At 49.0% G+C, this 19,050-nt stretch overlaps 1 protein-coding gene across 1 annotated transcript; it reads left to right on the top strand.

The window, feature by feature from the left end:
- Nucleotides 1-328: 328 nt before the first annotated feature.
- Nucleotides 329-15,827, top strand: LOC123018032 (zinc finger protein 135-like). Its single transcript, XM_044419765.1, has 4 exons — nt 329-425; nt 2,494-2,611; nt 8,363-10,962; nt 11,526-15,827. The coding sequence occupies exon 3, from the start codon at nt 8,778-8,780 to the stop codon at nt 10,104-10,106; it is 1,329 nt and encodes a 442-aa protein (XP_044275700.1). The 5' UTR covers nt 329-425; nt 2,494-2,611; nt 8,363-8,777; the 3' UTR covers nt 10,107-10,962; nt 11,526-15,827.
- The last annotated feature ends 3,223 nt before the right edge of the window (nt 15,828-19,050 follow it).

The following is a 19,050-nucleotide window of genomic DNA, read 5'->3' on the forward strand; positions in this document are numbered from 1 at the left end:
TAAATTTGCCCCCATACCACTTTTCTGGGCCTCGTTGCCCTCTTGGGCCCAGTCTAGGACCTTCTGAATCCCCGTTTTGTAGCAGGCGCACAGAAGTGATGCTACCCCGGATTCTGGGGCTCACTTGGAAGCCGAGGCGCTGCGTGCTTTGGGTGCAGTTCTGGAGACCGCCCCGCTCAAACCAGGGACATGCGGCGCATCCAAGGGGGACTCCGGGATCCGGCTTTTCCGGCCCTCCCGAGGAAGCAGTTCCGGAGTGGGCGGGCAGCAGGGGCCTCGCTTCGTTTCCGCTCCGTCTCCCGGGGACGGAGTGCGCGAAGAGGATCCCTGCGCTGCCTGGAGGGGCGGGAAAGGGGCGAGCGGAGCCCCGCGGACGCTCCGGTCCTGGTAGTCCCGGCAGCGAGACGGGATCGGAGAAAGTCAAGGTGGGCTCGGGGGGTGGGGGGAAGGGGCGGGCTGGGAGCCCGGGGAGAAGGAGCGGAGCGTGGGGGGAGGAATCAATGGAGAGAGTCCCCTCTCTTGGTTTTGCAGGGCAGAGCGCAGGGCCTGGTCCGGACTCGCCGGGTGCAAATCGCCGCAGGGTTTGCTTTGCCCGATTTTCCTCTCACTGGAAGGACTTGAACCCCGGGATGTTATGGAGCACTGGGCGCGGTGAGGCCGGCGGGTCTTGCATGGGGCAGGAGGGGGCTGCTTCCACTCAGGCACTCCCGGCGGGCTCTGAGGCCCGGGAGGCGGAACGAAATGGGGGGCGCGGTGCAGGCGCGGAGCTGCGGGGAGCCGGGCTGGACTTTGCTTGCCTTGAACAGCCGCGACATTTTCCACCCTGCCGGTGTGCAAGATGGGACCGGGCTGGGGGCTTGGAGGGAATCCGTGCAGGCGCTGCTGGGCCTCCCCAGGTGGGGCTTGTGGTGGCGCCCGCTGGAGCTGCTGCTCCTGGAAAGAGTCTTTCCGGAGGGAAGGGGCAGCCCTGGCGGCGGGCTTCGAGTCCATCCCCCAACAGGGCCATCCTGGCTCATGGCGCCTTCCCACGGTGGTGCCGGCATGAACTCCTGTGGAGGCGGCCCTGAGGGACGCCCGCACGGATCCATCCTCGGAGCCGAGGCCAGGCGTGAGGCCACCCGCGGCTCCATTGCAAGGCCCGCCTTCGGTGCCGGGAGCGATTCCCAGCGACGCCAGTCGGGCGGCGTGGAAACGTTTTCCCTGTATTGTGGGTCTTGCATAGCTTCCCTTCCCGGGCCATCTCCCCTGGCTGAGCTGCTGTGGAGGTGAAGCGGGAGGGGCGTGCGTGCCCCTCTGAATGCGCGGCGGGGGTGGACCACGAACAGCCATCGGGGCCTGGGGCCTGGTTTCCACCTGTCTGTCCCCCAGGCAGAAGCAGTGGGGCACCGACCCACACCCCTGCCTCCTGCTGCTGCTGCTGCTTGGCACGGTGTCCTGCTGGGGGGCAGAGAACGAATGTCCGTGCCTGGTCCCTTTTCATGCGATGTGGCCAGATCTAAGCAGGGGACAGGGGACAGGCCGTGAATTCCTCCCGCTGGTTTGCTGTCCTACGGACCTTCCAGGTGCAGCTTCCAAGAGCATCCACTCCCCACCCCTTTTTCCAAAGGGACCAATCCACGCCCTCCCTGCACGTCCCTGCATGTTCCTGGGAAAGGGCCTCTGGTGTGTGTGTCACACCTTCACTTGCCCAGATCAGGGGGCCTTGGGCGGCGATGATGCTCGGCTCGTGCGCCGCCATCCTGGGGCAGACCTGGTGGCTGCATCTGCTCCCTTGCCCCCTCATGCACTTCCTGGGGCTTCTGGTGGGGGAGCTGTGGGCTGCCCAGGGGATGTGGGCAGGACCTCCCTGTGGCTTGTCCTTCCCCCTCCACTGAACCTGCCATGGATATCTCTGGGGAGGGGCAATGGTGGAAGCGCCCCCCGCTGGCAGGACTGGCATGTGTTCCACGCACAGTGCGGCTTGTGTGCCCATCCAGGATGTTTCCACTAGCAGTGCCTCTGCAAGGGCTGCTGGGTGAAGAGTGGACCCCTCGGAGGTGCCTTGCAAGATGGCCGGTTCTGGCACACAGGGTAGGCATGCCATGAGTGGAGCCGGCTGGAGATGGGGTCAGACTAGATGGCCCAGGAGTCCCTGCCAAAACACTCTTTTTCTGTGTCTCTTTCCACATGCCTCTGGCACCATTTGACTCATCCCAGGGATGGCTCTGTCCATTCAGTTCGGACAAGGCAGCCAGTCCTGGAGTGGCTTCCCAGCCTGGGCTCCCAGGAAGCCAAAATCTGAGGGGCTGGCTCTGGAACTCACCTGGGAACCTCACACGAGGCTGTCCCTCTGCAGTCTCAGTACAACGTCACAAAGCTTTGGAGGTGCACAACTATTCAGCTTCGTTTCTACCCTGGGAAGAGGGTGACAGGACTCTGGTCTTTCTCTCTTGCTTTCCCTTATAATTTATTCTGAGTAGAACACACATTGGTGTTATTTCTGCTTCCTTTCAGGACATGGTGCACTGCCTGGCGAAATCTCCATAAATCCATGCTGAAATCCCAGGCACATGCAGGCAATGAAAAAAGTCTCCAGGCCTGTGGGGAACAGAGGAAGTGTTACACAGAACTGGTAAAGAAAAAGGGAAAAGCAAACACCCAGCCTGGGGCAGGGTTCGTTGCGGGGTGAAAGTGGACAATTCTTCTGCACCTGTTCAGTATCATAGTAACCTGGTGCCATGGAAGAAGTCCCACTGGGGAGAACCCATAGGAATGATGAGATAGTTTACATTTACTTACACTGTGCAGAGTGGAATCAAGTTGAGGGAGGCCTGGAGAGCATCCGGCCAGGCTGTATCTCTGCTTCCAAGCTGGAGGTTCAAACAAAGCCTGACTGAATATCAGCCTGGACCTGCTGCTGCTGCTCCCCACAAAGGCAACTTATCTCCAGGAATTGTGGGGAAGGTTACCTGGACCTTCTGCGCTAGAGCTGGAGGGGGCCAAAGGCCTTGCATGGATGGCACTTCCTTTGCAGCACTGGCAGCTGACGGGTGGGTGTTTCCTCCTCTTTTCGGGGCAGCCAGCTGTGCCCTCCCTCACAGCTCCCACTGCACCCCAGAGCGTTCCTCAGGACAGCCCCATAAGTGGGTCACCAGGCTCCCCAGCAGGCCCAACCTGGGCAACCTCCAAGGCAATCAGAGAGAGGTGCTGCCTGTTGTGATTGCCATCCACAGCAGCACAGCCTCTGCCCATCACCATCACCCGAGCCTGTCCGTCCATCAGTCCATGGCTTGCAAGGCCAGTTGCAACTCCTGGTATGTTGTATTGCGCTCATGGATGGAGCTGGGCAGGGTGCGCTTCTCACGGTGACACAGCTGTGATCTGGATGCCATCAAATCTCCCACCGGTACCAAGGGAGGCTTTCCCTGTAAGCAACAGTGGCCTTTGCTGTCCGTCTGTTGCAGCAGGTCGAGCCTCACGCATTGATGGTTGCTGTTCCTCAGTGCAGGGGAGGTGCTGCAAGAGATCAGCATCTCTCCTTGACAGAAACTCTGGATTTGGCAGAGGGTTTCTTTGGGCCCTCAGAAGCTCTGAGCCCCCAGCACGGGGCTACACCCAAGTCCAGATCCAGGCATCCCCTGGTAAGGGTGCAAAAATTCCTGAGCGAAAATGCCGAGGTCTAGAAGAAGGCCTTGTTATGAGCGGCTTGTCTGTCCTGCCAGGGCCTGGATCCCCCCCTTCCCAATGACAGTCCTTGAGTTTTGGTGCAGAGGTGTCTGTGCATGTGCGTTTTTGTCTGCCATCCCAATTTGTGTTTGACAGGTGGAACCTGCTCACTCTGAGGTCCTTTGATGTGAATATTACTATGCATGCAACACCCTTGAAACTTAGTTTCTCCTTCTCCCTGCCGAGATATCTAGGGAAAATAGAGCTCACCTAAATAGAAACATAGAAACACAGAAACAGAGCAAGGGGCTGCCAGAGTCATCTAGTCTGACCCCAGACTCTTCATAACATGCCTACCCTGTGCATATCCAGCCTATCCTTGAACACCCTCACTGATGGGGCCTCAACCACCTCCTGTGGAAGCCCATTCCTTACCCTCGGGGTCCTAACTGTCAGGACGTTCTTCCTGGCATCCAAATTGAACCTAAGTTCCCTGAGCTTCACTCTGTTTGAGCACATCCAGCACTCCTCTGCAGGAAAGAACAGGTCTCTACCCACTTCCATGTGACACCCCCTCACATATCTGTATGTCGCCAAGCAATACCCTCTGAGTCTCCTCATACAGCTTTCCCTACAAACTGGCCACCAGCCTTGTGGCCCTACGCTGCACTGACTCTAAACTGGCTATAGCCTTCCTGTAACGAGGGACCCAAAACTGAGCACAATACTCCAGTTGCGGGTGCACCAGAGTCATATAGAGTTGTTGCAATACATCTCTTGATCTAGAAGCCACACTTCTGGCTATGCAACCAAGGGTGGTGTTTGCCCTCTTGACCACCGCATCACACTGCTGACTCATGTTTACCCTGCAGTCAACCAGCACCCCAAGATCCCCTTCACAAGTGCTGCTCTCCAGCCACTTGTCCCTAAACCTGTACTCATGACACCCATTCCTATGCCCCACATGCAAGACCTTGCACTTGAACACATTGAATGCCATCCTGTTCTCTCCTGTCCCTTTCCATAGTCTGGATTTTTTTGCATCTGGAGTACCTGCTCCTCAGTTGTAGCCACTGCCCCAGTTTCAGTATCGTCTGTGAATGTGACCCCTTCTCCCATGTCATTGATGAAAAGATTAAAGAGGATCGGCCCCAGGACGGAGCCCTGGGGGACCCCGCTTGTCACTGGCCACCATCCCGATGATTCCTCACTAATGGTTACCCTCTGCTTCCGGTCAGTCAACCATGCCCTAATCCACTGGACCGTGCTTTGGTGTATCCCAAAACTCCTCAGTTTCTCAACCTGGATATCATGGAGCACTTTGTCAAAGGCCTTGCTGAAATCCAGGTAAGCCACATCCAGTGCATCCCCTCCATCTAGTCACCTCAAAACCTCGTCATAGAATTGCACAAGGTTTGTCTGGCAGGGCCTGTTTTTGTGGAAGCCGTGTTGTGTGGCCGTCAGACACCCTTCCCAATCTAGCATCAATAGATCTCCCACTATTAGGAGCCTTTCCATTGTTTTTCCTGCAATGGACATAAAGCTAACTGGTCTGTAATTCCCCATGTCCCTTCTACTACCCTTTTTGAAAATTGGGACCACTGGTGCCATGCTTCTGTCCTCTGGAAATTCACTCATCGCCCAGTGCCTTTGTAACATCCAGTGCCCTGAAGAGCTCCTTGACTTCTAGGGGGATGACTCTGATCTGTGCCCCTAAGTCCCCAGCCTCATCTGATCTCCCATGCGGATCTCCCCCGTCCTGCTTTGGGCAGAACACAGAGGCAAAATAGTCATTTAGCATCTGTGCCTGTTCCCTCGCATCAGTCACTGGATCGCCTTCCTCCTTATTTAGCAGTCCTACTCTCTGTCGCCCCTTCCTTTTGCTATTTACATGCTGATAGAAGTCCCTTTGGTTGCTCTTGATATTCTTTGCAAGTCTCAGCGTGTAATCAGCCTTAGTCTTGCAAAGAATTCTTCTGCACCGGGCCTCCTCCTGGTATACCCTTTTGTCTATTTGCCCTAGCAGCCAGTTCCTATGGAGGTTCCTCTTGCATGCAATCCCTCTAACTACCTCCTTTCACTTGAATGGCAGCACTTTCCTTCACCTCCCTGCCTTACTAACTAGAGGTATATTCAAGGCTTGTACCTCCAAAAGCCCTCTTGAATGCCATCTACCCCTCCTCAACCCCCTTGCCTTCCAGTAACCTATCCCAGGAGACTGTCCGCAGTCAGGCCTTCAGTTGGCCAAAGTTGGCCCTATTGAAGTCCCAGCTTCTAGTGCTCGACCTGTTGCACGTCCCCATTCCCCGGATCTCAAAGCAAAGGATGGAGTGATCACTCGCATCCAGAGCTCCCCTAATCTGTACTTCATCTATCAGCTCCTCTCTATTGGTCAAGACCAAGTCAAGGATGTTTCCCCCCCTTGTCGCCTCTCGGATCCTCTGTGTGAAAAACCCTCCCTCTATAGCTTCTAGGAAGTGACGTGACCTGGTTGTCACTGCTGAGTGAGTCTCCCAAGTAATATCCAGGAGATTGAAATCTTGCATAATTACTGTGACTCTCCCCCGAGATATCCTTATAATCTGATCTGTAAGGACATCATCCAGTATCTCAAGTTGACCTGGAGGGTGATAACGTATGCCCACTGTCAGGTCTCTTTCCCTGTCAAAACCCCTAAGTTTCCCCCAGACTCCCTCTTCCGAATCCCCATCTTTGCTGAATTCCATCTCACTGCATCCTATCCCTTCCCTGACGTATAAAGCCACGCCCCCACCTCTCTTTCCCTTCCTGTCCTTTCTAAAATAGTGATACCCTTCTATGTTTACATTCCAGTCTTGCCTTTCGTCCCACCAAGTTTCTGTGATCCCCACCAGGTCATTCCCTCCTATTCCCAGGAGAGCTTCGAGCTCTTCCTGCTTATTACCCATGCTCTTAGCATTGGGGTACATGTACCTCAACGCCTTCCCGCAGCTCCTTTTTTTGGAATCTCCAAATTCCTCCTTCCTCAGATCTTTCCTGATAATGGCCCCCTCTTCATAGGAGTCCTGTCAGTCCCTGTAGTACCTCTTATACCCTGTTCCCAGAGCCCTGATCCTCTCCCCACACTTGTCCAGTGCAGACAAGTTTCTGGGGGGCCTGAAATCCCCACACCCCGGCTCAGTTTAAAATCTTCTGGACAAACTCACTAGAACATTTCCAAAAGACCTTTTCCCCATCCTCGTGAGGTGCAACCCATCTCTTTCCAGAAGTCAATTGGCAAGAAACTGGGTGCCATGGTCGTGGAACCCAAAGCATTGCTTCTGGCACCACACCCCAAGCCAGTTGTTCACCTTGGCGACCCTCCTTTCCTGCCTGACCCAAATCCCCAGACCAGTAGGATAAATGAGAAGGCCAAATGGGCCTATAGGTCCCTGAGTTTCTTCCCCAAGGCCTCGAAGCCTCTGGTGATCCTGCCCACACCCTGCCTGGCTATGTCATTTGTCCCCACGTGCATCACCTGAAGCAGCTGGTGACCCCAGAGTGAACAAGACACTCCACTCCATCCTTCACATGCCGGATGGGTGTGCCTGGCAGGCAACAGACCTCCCTCGCCTCAAGGTCAGGGCAGCACATTGCCGCCTCAGTGCCTCTCAGTAGGGAGCCCCCAACAATGATCTCCCACTGCCATCTCTTCCCAGTGGTGGTGGGCAGCTGTGCCCTGGCCCTCGCCTCCCAGCAGTGGCCCCCTTGCCACTTGTGATCCCAGGCTGGTGGTCCTGCGGGTTCCCCAAAGCCCCATCAGCCCCAGCCTCCTCAGGCAGAGAGAACTTGCTTCACAGCTCCAGATCGGCACCAGGAGAAGGAGGAGGCCATGCTGGCCTCCTCCTCCTGTAGGTGACATACCTCCATGTCTCCTGAGCTGTTCCTCACATGACCCCTCCCTCAACCCTCTTTCTGGAGGGAGACTGCTCCAGGGGGGCATGGAGAGCCCTCTCGGACCTCGACACCTCAGCTCCTCCTCTTGGAGGGTCACAAGCTTGCATGGAGGGCAAGTGTATCCCGGCCTCTCCTGAGGAAGAAGGGCGAACATGTCACAGCAGACTGCAACACCTGTGATTCCCATCAAGGCCATCTCCTGGCCTGACATTAGAAACACCCCAGAGACCTTACCTTGTTCCCCCACATTGTCTGTCCTGCACTACTCCTCACTCGCCCAGTTCTTCCAAATGAACCCACACACACACAAGGACAAATAAAATAATTTTAAAAAAAGAATATAAAAATAAAAACCTGCCCCCAGGGAAGGGCATCCCCAGGCAACCCTGGCCAAAGCTAAGTGACACAGACAAGGGATGACGCCCCACCCCTCTGCTTCCTCCTGGCCTCTCTGGCCCCACCTCCTTCCTCTCTGCTCTTCCTGCCCCCCACAACTCTGTCGAGGTCCTACCTTGCCTTTGCCAGTCCCCTGGCCACCCTCAGCACACTCTCCCAGCCCCTGCTGCTCCACTGCTCTGCCAAGAGGCAAGAGCCAAAATATGTTGCTGTATGTGATAACTTCAGTGAAAATGCAATCCTTGAGAAAGCTGCTTTGGGGGTGGCGGGGCATTCAATGAGGAAGAGGGATTATATTGAAGGTGCTGAAATGAAAATGCCACATTTGCCTTGTACCCAAATGAGTTCATCCTTTTCAGGCTTTATCTCATAACCAAATTTTCCTTGGGTCTATCTTCCCAAGCAGGTGAATGGCAAGACAGTGGAAATGATACACGTCCATGTGTCCCCTCATCAGAAACAAGTGAGCATAAAGTGAGAAAAGAGATACTTGCAAATCCAATCAGGATCAAAACAACATTAATGAATCCAAGTGAGGAAACGATCCTGCATTTCTTACGGTGCTGGAAAACTTTAATAACCCTTAATTCCAGAAGGTTGCAAAGGAAGGAGGAAGGGAAGGGATCTAGGGTGTGGCAATTTACCAAAAGACAGATAGAACAACCACAGAAACTGTAGAAAATTCAGAGACCAAATGAACTGTTTGGAAGATTATACATAGGTACGATTTCAAATGTGTATAGTGTAAAACAAGAATCAGAGACAGCACAAGCCTTAGTAAGTATCAGGGATCCCACACTTAAAGGAACCCATATAGAATTATGGAAAGCAGACAGAGCTGCAGTGCTGGTGGAAATCTTATTAAACATCCAAGAATCCACACTGAAGAGAAGCCATATGGATGCCCAGAATTTGGAAAAACCTTCTGTCAAAGTGGAAAACTTTCTCCACATCAACTGACGCACATTGGGAAGAAGCCATACAAATGCATGCAGTGTGGCAATAGTTTCAGCCAGAGTAAATTGCTTATGAATCATCAAAGAACCCATATTGGCAAGAGGCTATACAGATGCATGGAATGTGGAAAGAATTTTACTGACCGTGGAGGTATTATGAAACATCAAAGAATACACACTGGGGAGAGGCCCTACAGATGTATGGACTGCGGAAAACGCTTCAGACATAGTCAAACTCTTAGAAAACATCAAAATACCCACACTGGGGAGAGGCCCTTTACATGCTTGGAATGTGGAAAGAGCTTCAGCCAGAGTGGTCATCTTACGAGACATCAAAGAACCCACACTGGAGAAAAGCCTTTTACATGCATGGAATGTGGAAAGAGCTTCATCCAGAGTGGTCAACTTCAATGCCATCAAATAACCCACACTGGGGAGAGGCCCTATACATGCATGGAATGTGGTAAGAGCTTCAGCCGGAGTGGTCTTCTTACGGACCATCACAGAACCCACACTGGGGAAAAGCCTTTTAAATGCATAGAGTGTGGAAAGAGCTTCAATCAAAATAGAACTCTTACAAGGCATCAAAGGACCCATACTGGGGACAGGCCCTATACCTGCTTGGAATGTGGAAAGAACTTCAGCCAAAGCTCTGATCTTACAAACCATCAAAGAACCCACACAGGGGAGGAGCCATTCAAATGTAGCAAATGTGGAAAGAGCTTCAGCCAGAGCCAAACGCTTTGGAGACATCAAAGAACTCACACTGGGGAGAGGCCTTATACATGCATGGAATGTGGAAAGAGCTTCAGCAGGAGTGGTCATCTTACTAGCCATCAAAGAACCCACACTGGTGAAAAGCCTTTCAAATGCATGCAGTGTGGAAAGAGCTTCAATCAAAATAGAAATCTTGCAAGGCATCGAAGGACCCATACTGGGGAGAGGCCCTATACCTGCTGGGAATGTGGAAAGAGCTTCACTGGAAAGGGAAATCTTACCACACATCAAAGAATCCACACTGGGGAGAGGCCCTATACCTGCATGGAATGTGGAAAGAGTTTCAGCCAGAGTGGTCAACTCACAGAGCATCAAAGAACGCACACAGGGGAGAAGCTATTTAAATGCATCGAATGCGGAAAGAGCTTCAGCTGTAGTCGTTCCCTTATGAAACATCAAAGAGCTCATACTGGGTAGAGGCTATATAAATGTGTACAGGGTGGAATCAGCGTCTACCGGAGTGATCATTTTGTGAACCATCAAAGGACACATACTGACAGAAAGCCTTTTAAATGCATGCAATCTGGAAGAAGTTGCCATTTAAGTGGATGTCTGTAAAACCAGCAAAGAATCCACACAGGATAGAGACCGTATAAGCGCATGGAATGTGGAAAGAGCTTCAGAGCAGAATCTTCATTATTAATGAAGGCATGGGAATTCAGGAGCAGTGTATGGCCCCAAAATGGGAAGTCTTGGAGGTGCTAGCCTTGATGATGCCACTGGTTAGGCAGGGGAGAAGGCATAGTTTGTTGCTGCTGTGGATGTGAAGAGAGTTGGTGAGACAGCTTAGAAGGAAGATGGACCTTCACAGAAAATGGACACTGGGGCAAGTGGTCAAAAGTGTATACCAGGAGGAGGTGGCATGATGCAGAAGGATTCTTTGCAAAGCTAAGGCATATTATGAGCTGAGACTTGCAGGAAATGTCAAGAGCAACACAAAGGACTTCTTCCGTCATGTAAATAGGAAGAGGAAGGGGAGAGGACTTCTGGTTGATGTCGTGCTGAGATGGCTGTGAATATCGGAGGCTCCCGTTATCACGCCGGTATCTGTTCGACAGAGAGCCGTGGGAGTCTCACTAAGCCCTGTCGAGGCAAAGATTAGATTGTCCGAGCATTCTTCTGGTTGGTGTGGGGCAGCAGCTCCACATTTACTGGGAGAAATTCGGGCTTTTCTCAGTTGAACAACATCGGGGAAAAATCAGCTCCCTGCAAGCCATAGACGACTGGGAATAATTGCATAGAATAATAGCTGGAAGTTCATCGGAGCTGCTGGGTGAGCATTTCTATTTTTCTCTTCTTCAATATTACCTGTGAAAGAGCTGCAGCAGTTACTAATTGGCATAAAGAAGAAAGGAAAGGCCCTTTTATGGAGGGAGGAATCCCTCCTCCCCCCACGGAGTTTTAAGCGGCAACTGATCTAGGCGAGAGAAATTGGGGTGGGGGGAGGTTTGGAAAGTTTGAGGCTGGAGAGAAAGGCCTCCTTTTTCTAACCTCCCCAAGGGTGAAGAATCAGAATAAATAATTAATATAGAATAAGTGATAGAAGGACTAATCTTAATTGCTGAACGGCCTTTTTTTTTTTTTTTTTTTTGAGCCCTTCTTTTAAACATTTTCAGTGCCAGGAATAAAAATAGCTTATTCCTTTTGTGACGTCATTTAAAGACCAAAAGAGCCCTTTGTTGCTACCCTGTGGCTATTGCATTTATAGCAAGTCTCTATTTTTTTTTTCTTTTTTCTCTTCTCCATTTCTTTGTTGTTGTCTTGTAATTTTTGGCAAAAAATATTATTATCATTATGAAAAAATACATTCTTCCTCCTGTTCGGCTCCTACATCAGCTGCTCAGAGTCCTACTCATCAGTCTAAAGCGGCAGATGTTGAAAAATATCAAAAAGAGCTACAAATGATGCTTCTGGCTATACAGACATCCTTAACATCTTTGCAAGCATCCCAAGAGGCAATGTCAACATGACAGGAAAGCATTTCAATTGAACAAAGAGAATGGCTTGACAAATTGGATAACTCTATTAAGGAGGTATCAACTCAATTGGTGGTCGTGCGACTTAAAACTGAACAGAATACACAAAAAATACAACAAGCCTATGAAAAACTTGAAATGGTAGATAAGAAAACACAATTAATAAAGCAAACAAACAAATCACTATGGGATTCACTTGCTATACTAGAGATGGAAAAGGCATCTAACTATTTGAGATTTCAGAATATACCCGAAGGAAAGAATGAAGACTTGCGAAATTTAATGACTAACAAACTGGCAGAGTTGTTAGGAATAGAAAATGAAGAGATGTGGGCAGGGATTGATTTTATTTACACAGTCAACTCAACTTATGCCAGTTAAAATAAGCTTCCGAGGGAAGTCCACATTAAATTTGCTCTAAGGTCTATAAGAGACAATGTTTTGAGGGCCATACGTGAGAAACCTTTAAAGGTGGATGATCTCCATGAGGTGACAGTTCTGAAGCAAATTCCATGGAGGATTAGAGAAGGACAAAAGAAATACCTATTCCTTACTACATAGTTGATCAAGAAAGAGATTATGTTTAGGTGGCTAACGCCAGAAGGAATATTTTTCACCTGGTACTCTACATGGAATAAATTGGACTTGATTTTTAAAGCACAAGAGTTTTATGAAAAGTTTAGAAGTATGCTTGAAGAGGAAGAACCTGGTGTCTCAAAAGAAGGAGGGAAAGGTGCCGAACCAATGGAATTAATAACGTGTCACTCTGAGGAAAGAGAAATAATGAATACTGACTCACAACAAGAAGTACAGACACTGGAGAAAACAAAGGAAAAGAGAAGGGGTAGAGGTGTAAAGAAGAAATAAGAGAATTTTGTATTTTGAAGGGAATGATTTGCAAATGGGCTGGCATGCTTATATGTGGTATGAGAAGGTTAAGTCACATGGTTCTTTAATGATTTTCTAATATAGTAACTTAATAATGTCAGTGTGGAAAAAGTTAAAGATAAAACTGTATAATTACCCAGATGGCTTTCACCCAGAGAAGCCTTTGTGTACCCAAATGCATTGAATTTTGAAGGGATTATAAGATATGATGGCATTTTGGATAAGGATGGAGGATTGAAATTGAATTAAGAAACACAAGAACAGGGAGCTGATATCTCCTGGTGGCATAAGGTGCAGATACAATCAAGATATGCTAAAGATTGTAAAGTGTGGGGTTTTTATAAGAACTTAACTGCGTTTGAGCAAGTGATGCTTACATCAGATGAGAAAATGATTAAAAGATTATATGACTTATTTTACAGATGGTATCTGTCAGCAACTAGATGAGCTAAGACATTTCCAAATATGTCAAATGGATATTGGCTATGTAAACATAAATTGTTTATGTACTTTTTATCACATGTGGTGAATTTGCGATAATGTGAAAAGTATTGGATTTAAAATACATAAATGGCTCGAGGAAATGTTACAAAAATCCTTAGTTTTAAACCTGAAGTTCTTTTTATTAGGCATTCTACCGGAGGACATTAGTAAGTAAGAAATGCATTTGATTTCACGTGTAATTACTGCAGTGATGATTGCATTCACTCAACACTGGAAAGGTGAAGAACTACCCACCGATGAACTGACTCTAAAAAAAGAAGATGATGATCCTGGACTATGCAGAAACGGATAGGTTGATTTAATCATTGAAGGTGAAGGAAGATACTGACTTATATCAAACTTGGGAATCTTTTTATTATTGGCTAGAGAAACAGGACTTCGCATAGATTTAAATATGTTTTTAAGTTTCATAAATGGAATAAGAAGGGTGTGGAGGCTGACCCAGCGGGCTCGATGTGTTTGATGATGGATGTTGTTTCTAGTTTTCTTTTTGATTTTTTAGGATTATAATTTCTCAAATAAAACTTATTTTTTTAAAAAAAGGAAGAGGTAGGGGAGACAAGTGGTGGGATCACTTAAGAGTGAGAGGGTCTGGTAACTGATATAAGAGAACAGGCACAGATGATAACTTATTATTTAGCTTCTGTGTTCTTCCCAAAGTGGGTTAGGGGAGATCAAACTGAGGAGCTCCTCAGGGCCCTGGATTTCACAAAGGCACTGGGCCCTAGTGGGCTATACTCAAGAGTGTTCAGGAATTGGCAGGGGTGCTCTTGTAACCGTTGCCATACATTTTGGGAGCCTTGTGCAAAACATGAGAAGTTCCTGGAGGATTGGAGGGTGGCATCAGTGGCTCCAGTGTTCAAAATGGTAGCAGAGGGGATATGGGGAATTACAGGCCTGGTTAGCATTATGTCCATTCTCAGAAAGACAATGGTAATGTGCATAATGTGGAAAACTGTACAAAGCCTAGATAGGGATGGGAGCTTGGCAGCCATGCCTCAAGGATTCCATGAAAACAGATCCTGTCAGAGAACCTTACGGAATTCCAGGGTAAGGTCTTGAGGTGGCTAGGCAGAGTGGGTGCAGTGGATATAGCTTACCTGTGCACTTGAATGAGGAAAGAACTTGAGTGCTAATGGAAACCTTAGTGTGCATTTAAGAATGCAACCTGAGGAGAGGCCACATAAAAACATGGAAAGTGGAAAGAACTTCAGCGAAAGTCAAATTGCAAGCCATCCAAGAACCCACATTGGGAAAAACCATTTGGAAGTCTTACTCCACATCAGAGAATGCACACGGAACAGAAGCCACACAAATGCATGGATTACATAGTTTGAAAATGTACAGTATAAGCTCTATTAAAAATAGCAATCAAATTTAACAATCCCTCAAACCAAAACCACATTACTTTGAAACTTTACTGACCCATAATTTCATAGAATCATAGAACAGCAGAGTTGGAAGGGGCTATGAAGGCCATCAGGTCCAACCTCCTGCTACTGCAGATCACCAATTTACACCATCCCACTCAGACGGCTTTCCAGCTTCTACTCTAGGTTGCTACTGTGGGTGAGTCACAACCTCTCTAGGCAACAGGTTCCACTGTCGAATTTCCCTGAGAGTGTAGAAGCTTTTTCTCATGTCTAGCCACAATCTGGGTTATCTCAACTTGAGCTGATTATTCTGTGTCCTACAGTCTGTAATCAGCAGCAAGAGAGCTTGACCTTCCTCTTTGTGACAGCCTTTGAGGCACTGAGAGTGGGATTTCATGTCCCCGCCCCCCACGGTCTTCTCAAGGCTGCACATTCCCAGTTCTCCCAGTGTTTCCAAATCCCAGATCAGTTTTGTTTCCCTCCAGGGGCAACAGCGTAAAAGGCACAACAGCAATTACAGACCAAACAAAATTAATAGCAAAGAATGTGGAAATGCCTTCAGGGCGGAATCCCCATCTTATTGTACATGGAAGAACTCCCCCTGCGGGGAAAGCATCCCACTAAAGTGGAAGTCTTGCTAAACAGGATGCTGCTAAAACTGGAGTGAAGGCATAGCAATGCACAAAATGGGGAAAGCGCTTCAGGGATACAGGAGGGTGTTGTTAATGTTGACCAATCCACCCCAGAGAGAGAGTGTTGAAAGGCACAGAATTGGGGAAGTGTCGCAGGGATGGGGGAAAACACAATAGCAATCTATTCAGAGGCGGTTTCAATGCTGAGCGTGCACATTTGGATGAGATTCCCAGGCACACACAAGGGATGTCCTGTCTTGGTGGGACTGATAGCTCCGACCCTGAGGATGAGGTGGGGATGGCTGAACCAGAACAGGTTTGGAGCTCACACTCCGATAACAGAATTGCTCTTGTAATAGGCAGGCCGGCACTGGCAGACTCGCTCTGGCAGTACCAGTCCGAGTCTTCTCTGGATGAGAGCAGCTGAAGGACACCAATGGGACTCAGTCTCCCTCATAGCTGTGGGAATGAGGCAGATGAAAGCTAGGAGTGAGAAGATTTCTCAGATGGAGAACAGAAGCCTCAAGATGTGGACCTTCGGGTCCGTCGTCACAGCCACAGGATGGACCAGTGAGGGGCTCAGAGAGCAGAATGCAGGTGCTCCTGTTTCCACAGAGACTCTCCTTCCAGAGACCGGCCCGGAAGGGTTCATAAGCAAAACTCTGGGTGAAGGGCAGCAGAGAGGCATCAACACATCCCCTTCTGTATTCTCAGTGGCTGCTGGAAGCTTAAGATTTTTCTGTGTAGAATAAAGATTTACAAAAAGTGCTGGAGTGACTGTCTTACTTGGCGGTGGTGGGGGGACGCCTACTTCACGACACTCAGTACCTTTGGCACTCGGGGATTACACTGAGCATCAGTCAGGCAGAAAGGCAGGACTGTACTACCTGTGCGAGTGGCTTCAACATTGCTTTTGGCAGAGTGCCCCTGACCTTTGCAGCAGGCTATACCCTAAGGTTGCCACGATGGAACAACAGCCAGGTTGGCCCATAGCTAGCTACGGGGCCCGACTCGGAGGGTGCTTCTCAGTGGCACCTTCTCAGTTGGGAAGGCTGGGCCAACAGCTCTGCAAGATTCGCATCAGGGACTTGGACAAGGAGGTGCAGGGAATGCCGTTGGGAAAACATCCCAAAGGCAGGAAGGGGGGGGGGGGGGAGCTAATGCCCTGGTGTAAGCAAAGAATTCAGAGTGATCCAGATGGGCTGCGGCACTTAGTGAACTGGGGACAAATACCAAGTTCTCCATCTGGGAAAAGAGACGTAAATGCACAGTTGCATGATGGGGGCCCTTGAGTCATGGAGACTCTCCTGCCATTTCTTTGGACATGCTGTATATCTCCCTTTCTCAAGGTCTCCTCGTTCTCTGCATACGTAATGCTGCCAGCAGGAATTCACTTCCAGTCCTGCTGGTTAACCTCTCGCTCAGCGTTGTGCCCAGACTGCAAGGCTCCTTGGCTGGACTACGTGGTCCTGAGGATGAGTCTCTGTTCAAGCACCTGTGACTCAGGGTAAGCGAGGGGTGGGACGGGTCCCAGAGCAAGTGAGAAAACAGAGCAGCTGGCCTGCAGGTGCAGGAAGCCTTGTGTGTCCCCCAGGAGACCTTGGGGTGTAGCAGCAGCAGCAGCAGCAGGAAAGCAGCATGGCTCTTGGTCTGCCAGTCATAGCCTCCAGTCTTCTCTTGCGGCTAATTCGAGAAATAATTAAAACCAGGATCTCCCTTGCAAGCGCCAGACCCTGTAGCTTTCTAAGTGAGACAGACCCTCGACGGTCATGGCTTTGCATACAGAGAGGATGCGAAGACGCCCCATGCACTGAAACTTTCCCCAAGCGCTCAGTGGCAGAGGAGCCATGGATGCGTCTTCCCTTTGACCTCTGTACATGCATCAGCAACTTGCCTTGCCCTTGAATCAGATGTTTTCATCAGTGGATTCAAGAGAGATCTGTCATGCTGGCCCACGAGGATCCCATTCCACAAGGCTGAGCAAGAATAGCAGTAAATCACTCTCATTTTCATAATTATGAGGGGCGTTCAATGAATTCTCGGTATCAGCATGAAGAAAAAGGAATAATAAATTGAAATAATTTTTATTTTTCAATGCAATCTCCCATAACTTCAATACACTTATTGCATCTAGAAACTAACTTTTCAATTCCCTGTAAAAAATACTCCTCCTCCTTGTCCAAAAAATGTGTGTTAATTGCTGCCTTGAGCTCTTAATCGTCGGAAAATCACTTTCCACGAAGATCTTTGCTTAAATTCGGGAATAGGTAGTAGTCACTGGGGGCCAGGTCCAGACTATAGGGTGGGTGGTTTATTTCTTTGAAACCACAGTCTCGCACAGCAGCCTTCAAAACACGAGCCATTTGAACGGGCACATTGTCGTGAAGAAGCAACACACCTGCGGTCAGTTTTTCCCACCTTTTTTCACCTTTTTCATTTACTCGATCAATAAAATTCCCTTTGAGTCCCAAAACACTGTGGCCATGATATTTCTGGCTGATGGAGTGATTTTGAATTTCTTTGGAGGGTCAGCACCCTTTTTATGCCACTGCATGGACTCCTTCTTACTTTCAGGGTCATAGTGATGAACCCAAGTTTCATCTCCAGTAACAATCCAGTCAAAAATACTCAATGGACCTTCACCACAGAGCTCTAAAAACTCCCTACAGCACTCGACTCGCACTTGTTTCTGAGGCACCATGAGCATTCGTGGCACCCATCTTGCACAGACCTTTGAAAGGTTAAGATGGTCATGAAAAATAGCAAATATGGTACCAACTGATAGGTTTGTCATCTCTGCTAACGTTTTGATTTTTATTCGGGCATCTTCTAATATGAGTTTCTCAATTTTTTTCACATTTTCTTTCGTAGTGGCAGTAACCGGCCTGCCCGAGTGAGGGTCGTCTTCAGTGCTTTCTCTGTCCCTTTTAAATTCACTTGACCACTTTTGAACAGTAGATAATGAAGGTGCAGAGTCCTGGTAAACAGCCACCATCTCTTCATGAATGATTTTTTGACTTTTTCCTTGTTTTGTAAGGAACTTAATCACAGCGCGGTGCTCGGTTTTCTTCAACATTGTCGCATCAGTCATCATGGTCGTCTTTCACTGAGGATTACTAGGGAACTAATGATCACACTTATTTGAAATGTTGCATGTATACCGTCAGATAGTGTCTTTAGCTAATGAAATAATTAAATTACCCACATCAATAGCAAATCAACCCGATACTGAGAATACATTGAACGCCCCTCATATATGAATATGATTGGAACATCTCTGAAACCCTCTGAATCTTTTGCTCATTGCCATGAGCAAGGACACAGAGACACACACTGCTGAGAACTCCCTGATGCTGCTCCTTCGAGGCAAGCAGAATCCATAGACTCTTTTGCATGTCTGTCCTGCAATGAGCCTGGAAGTGGGGACCTTCCACCCATTCGCTTGCTAACTTTTCCCCAGCATGGCACCAATTGTCTGGTGGGATCTCCTCTTCAGAAAACCAAAGTGGCCCAGAAAAAACTGTTACCATTGAATTTGTTCCTCTCCTTTTCAGAGGTCACCCAAGTCCCCTGGAGGTTCAACTCAGAGCATATCTACCTGGTATGACTGCTGTCTCCATGAGGCTGAATAATATCTCCACTGTTATCCAGCCTGAGCTGGAAGGGGCCAAGAAGGCCATCAGGTCCCACCCCTTGCTGTTGGAGGACACCAACTTACACCATCCCTTTCAGATGGCTGTCCTGTATTGCCTTGAATGTCTGTAGTGTGGGAGAGCCCACCACCTCTCTGGGCAGCTGGTTCCACGGTTGCATTGCTCTGACAGTGAGGAAACTTTTTTCAGGGCCCCTTCCAACTCTGCTATTCCATGTTTCTATGAAATCACGGGTCAGTGAAATTTTATCATGCTGTGGTTTTGGTTTGTTGGATTCTTAGATTTTATTATTTTAAATAGAACTTCAATAGAACTTTTATTGTACAGTTTAAAAC

Source organism: Varanus komodoensis, unplaced genomic scaffold (genome assembly GCF_004798865.1).
Source record: "Varanus komodoensis strain SLA01 unplaced genomic scaffold, ASM479886v1 scaffold108, whole genome shotgun sequence".
NCBI classification, from domain to species: Eukaryota; Metazoa; Chordata; class Lepidosauria; order Squamata; family Varanidae; genus Varanus; species Varanus komodoensis.

Bases quoted from the DNA above. Each gene is read 5' to 3' on its own strand.
- LOC123018032 (XM_044419765.1), top strand. From the start codon at position 8,778: ATGGAAAGCAGACAGAGCTGCAGTGCTGGTGGAAATCTTATTAAACAT.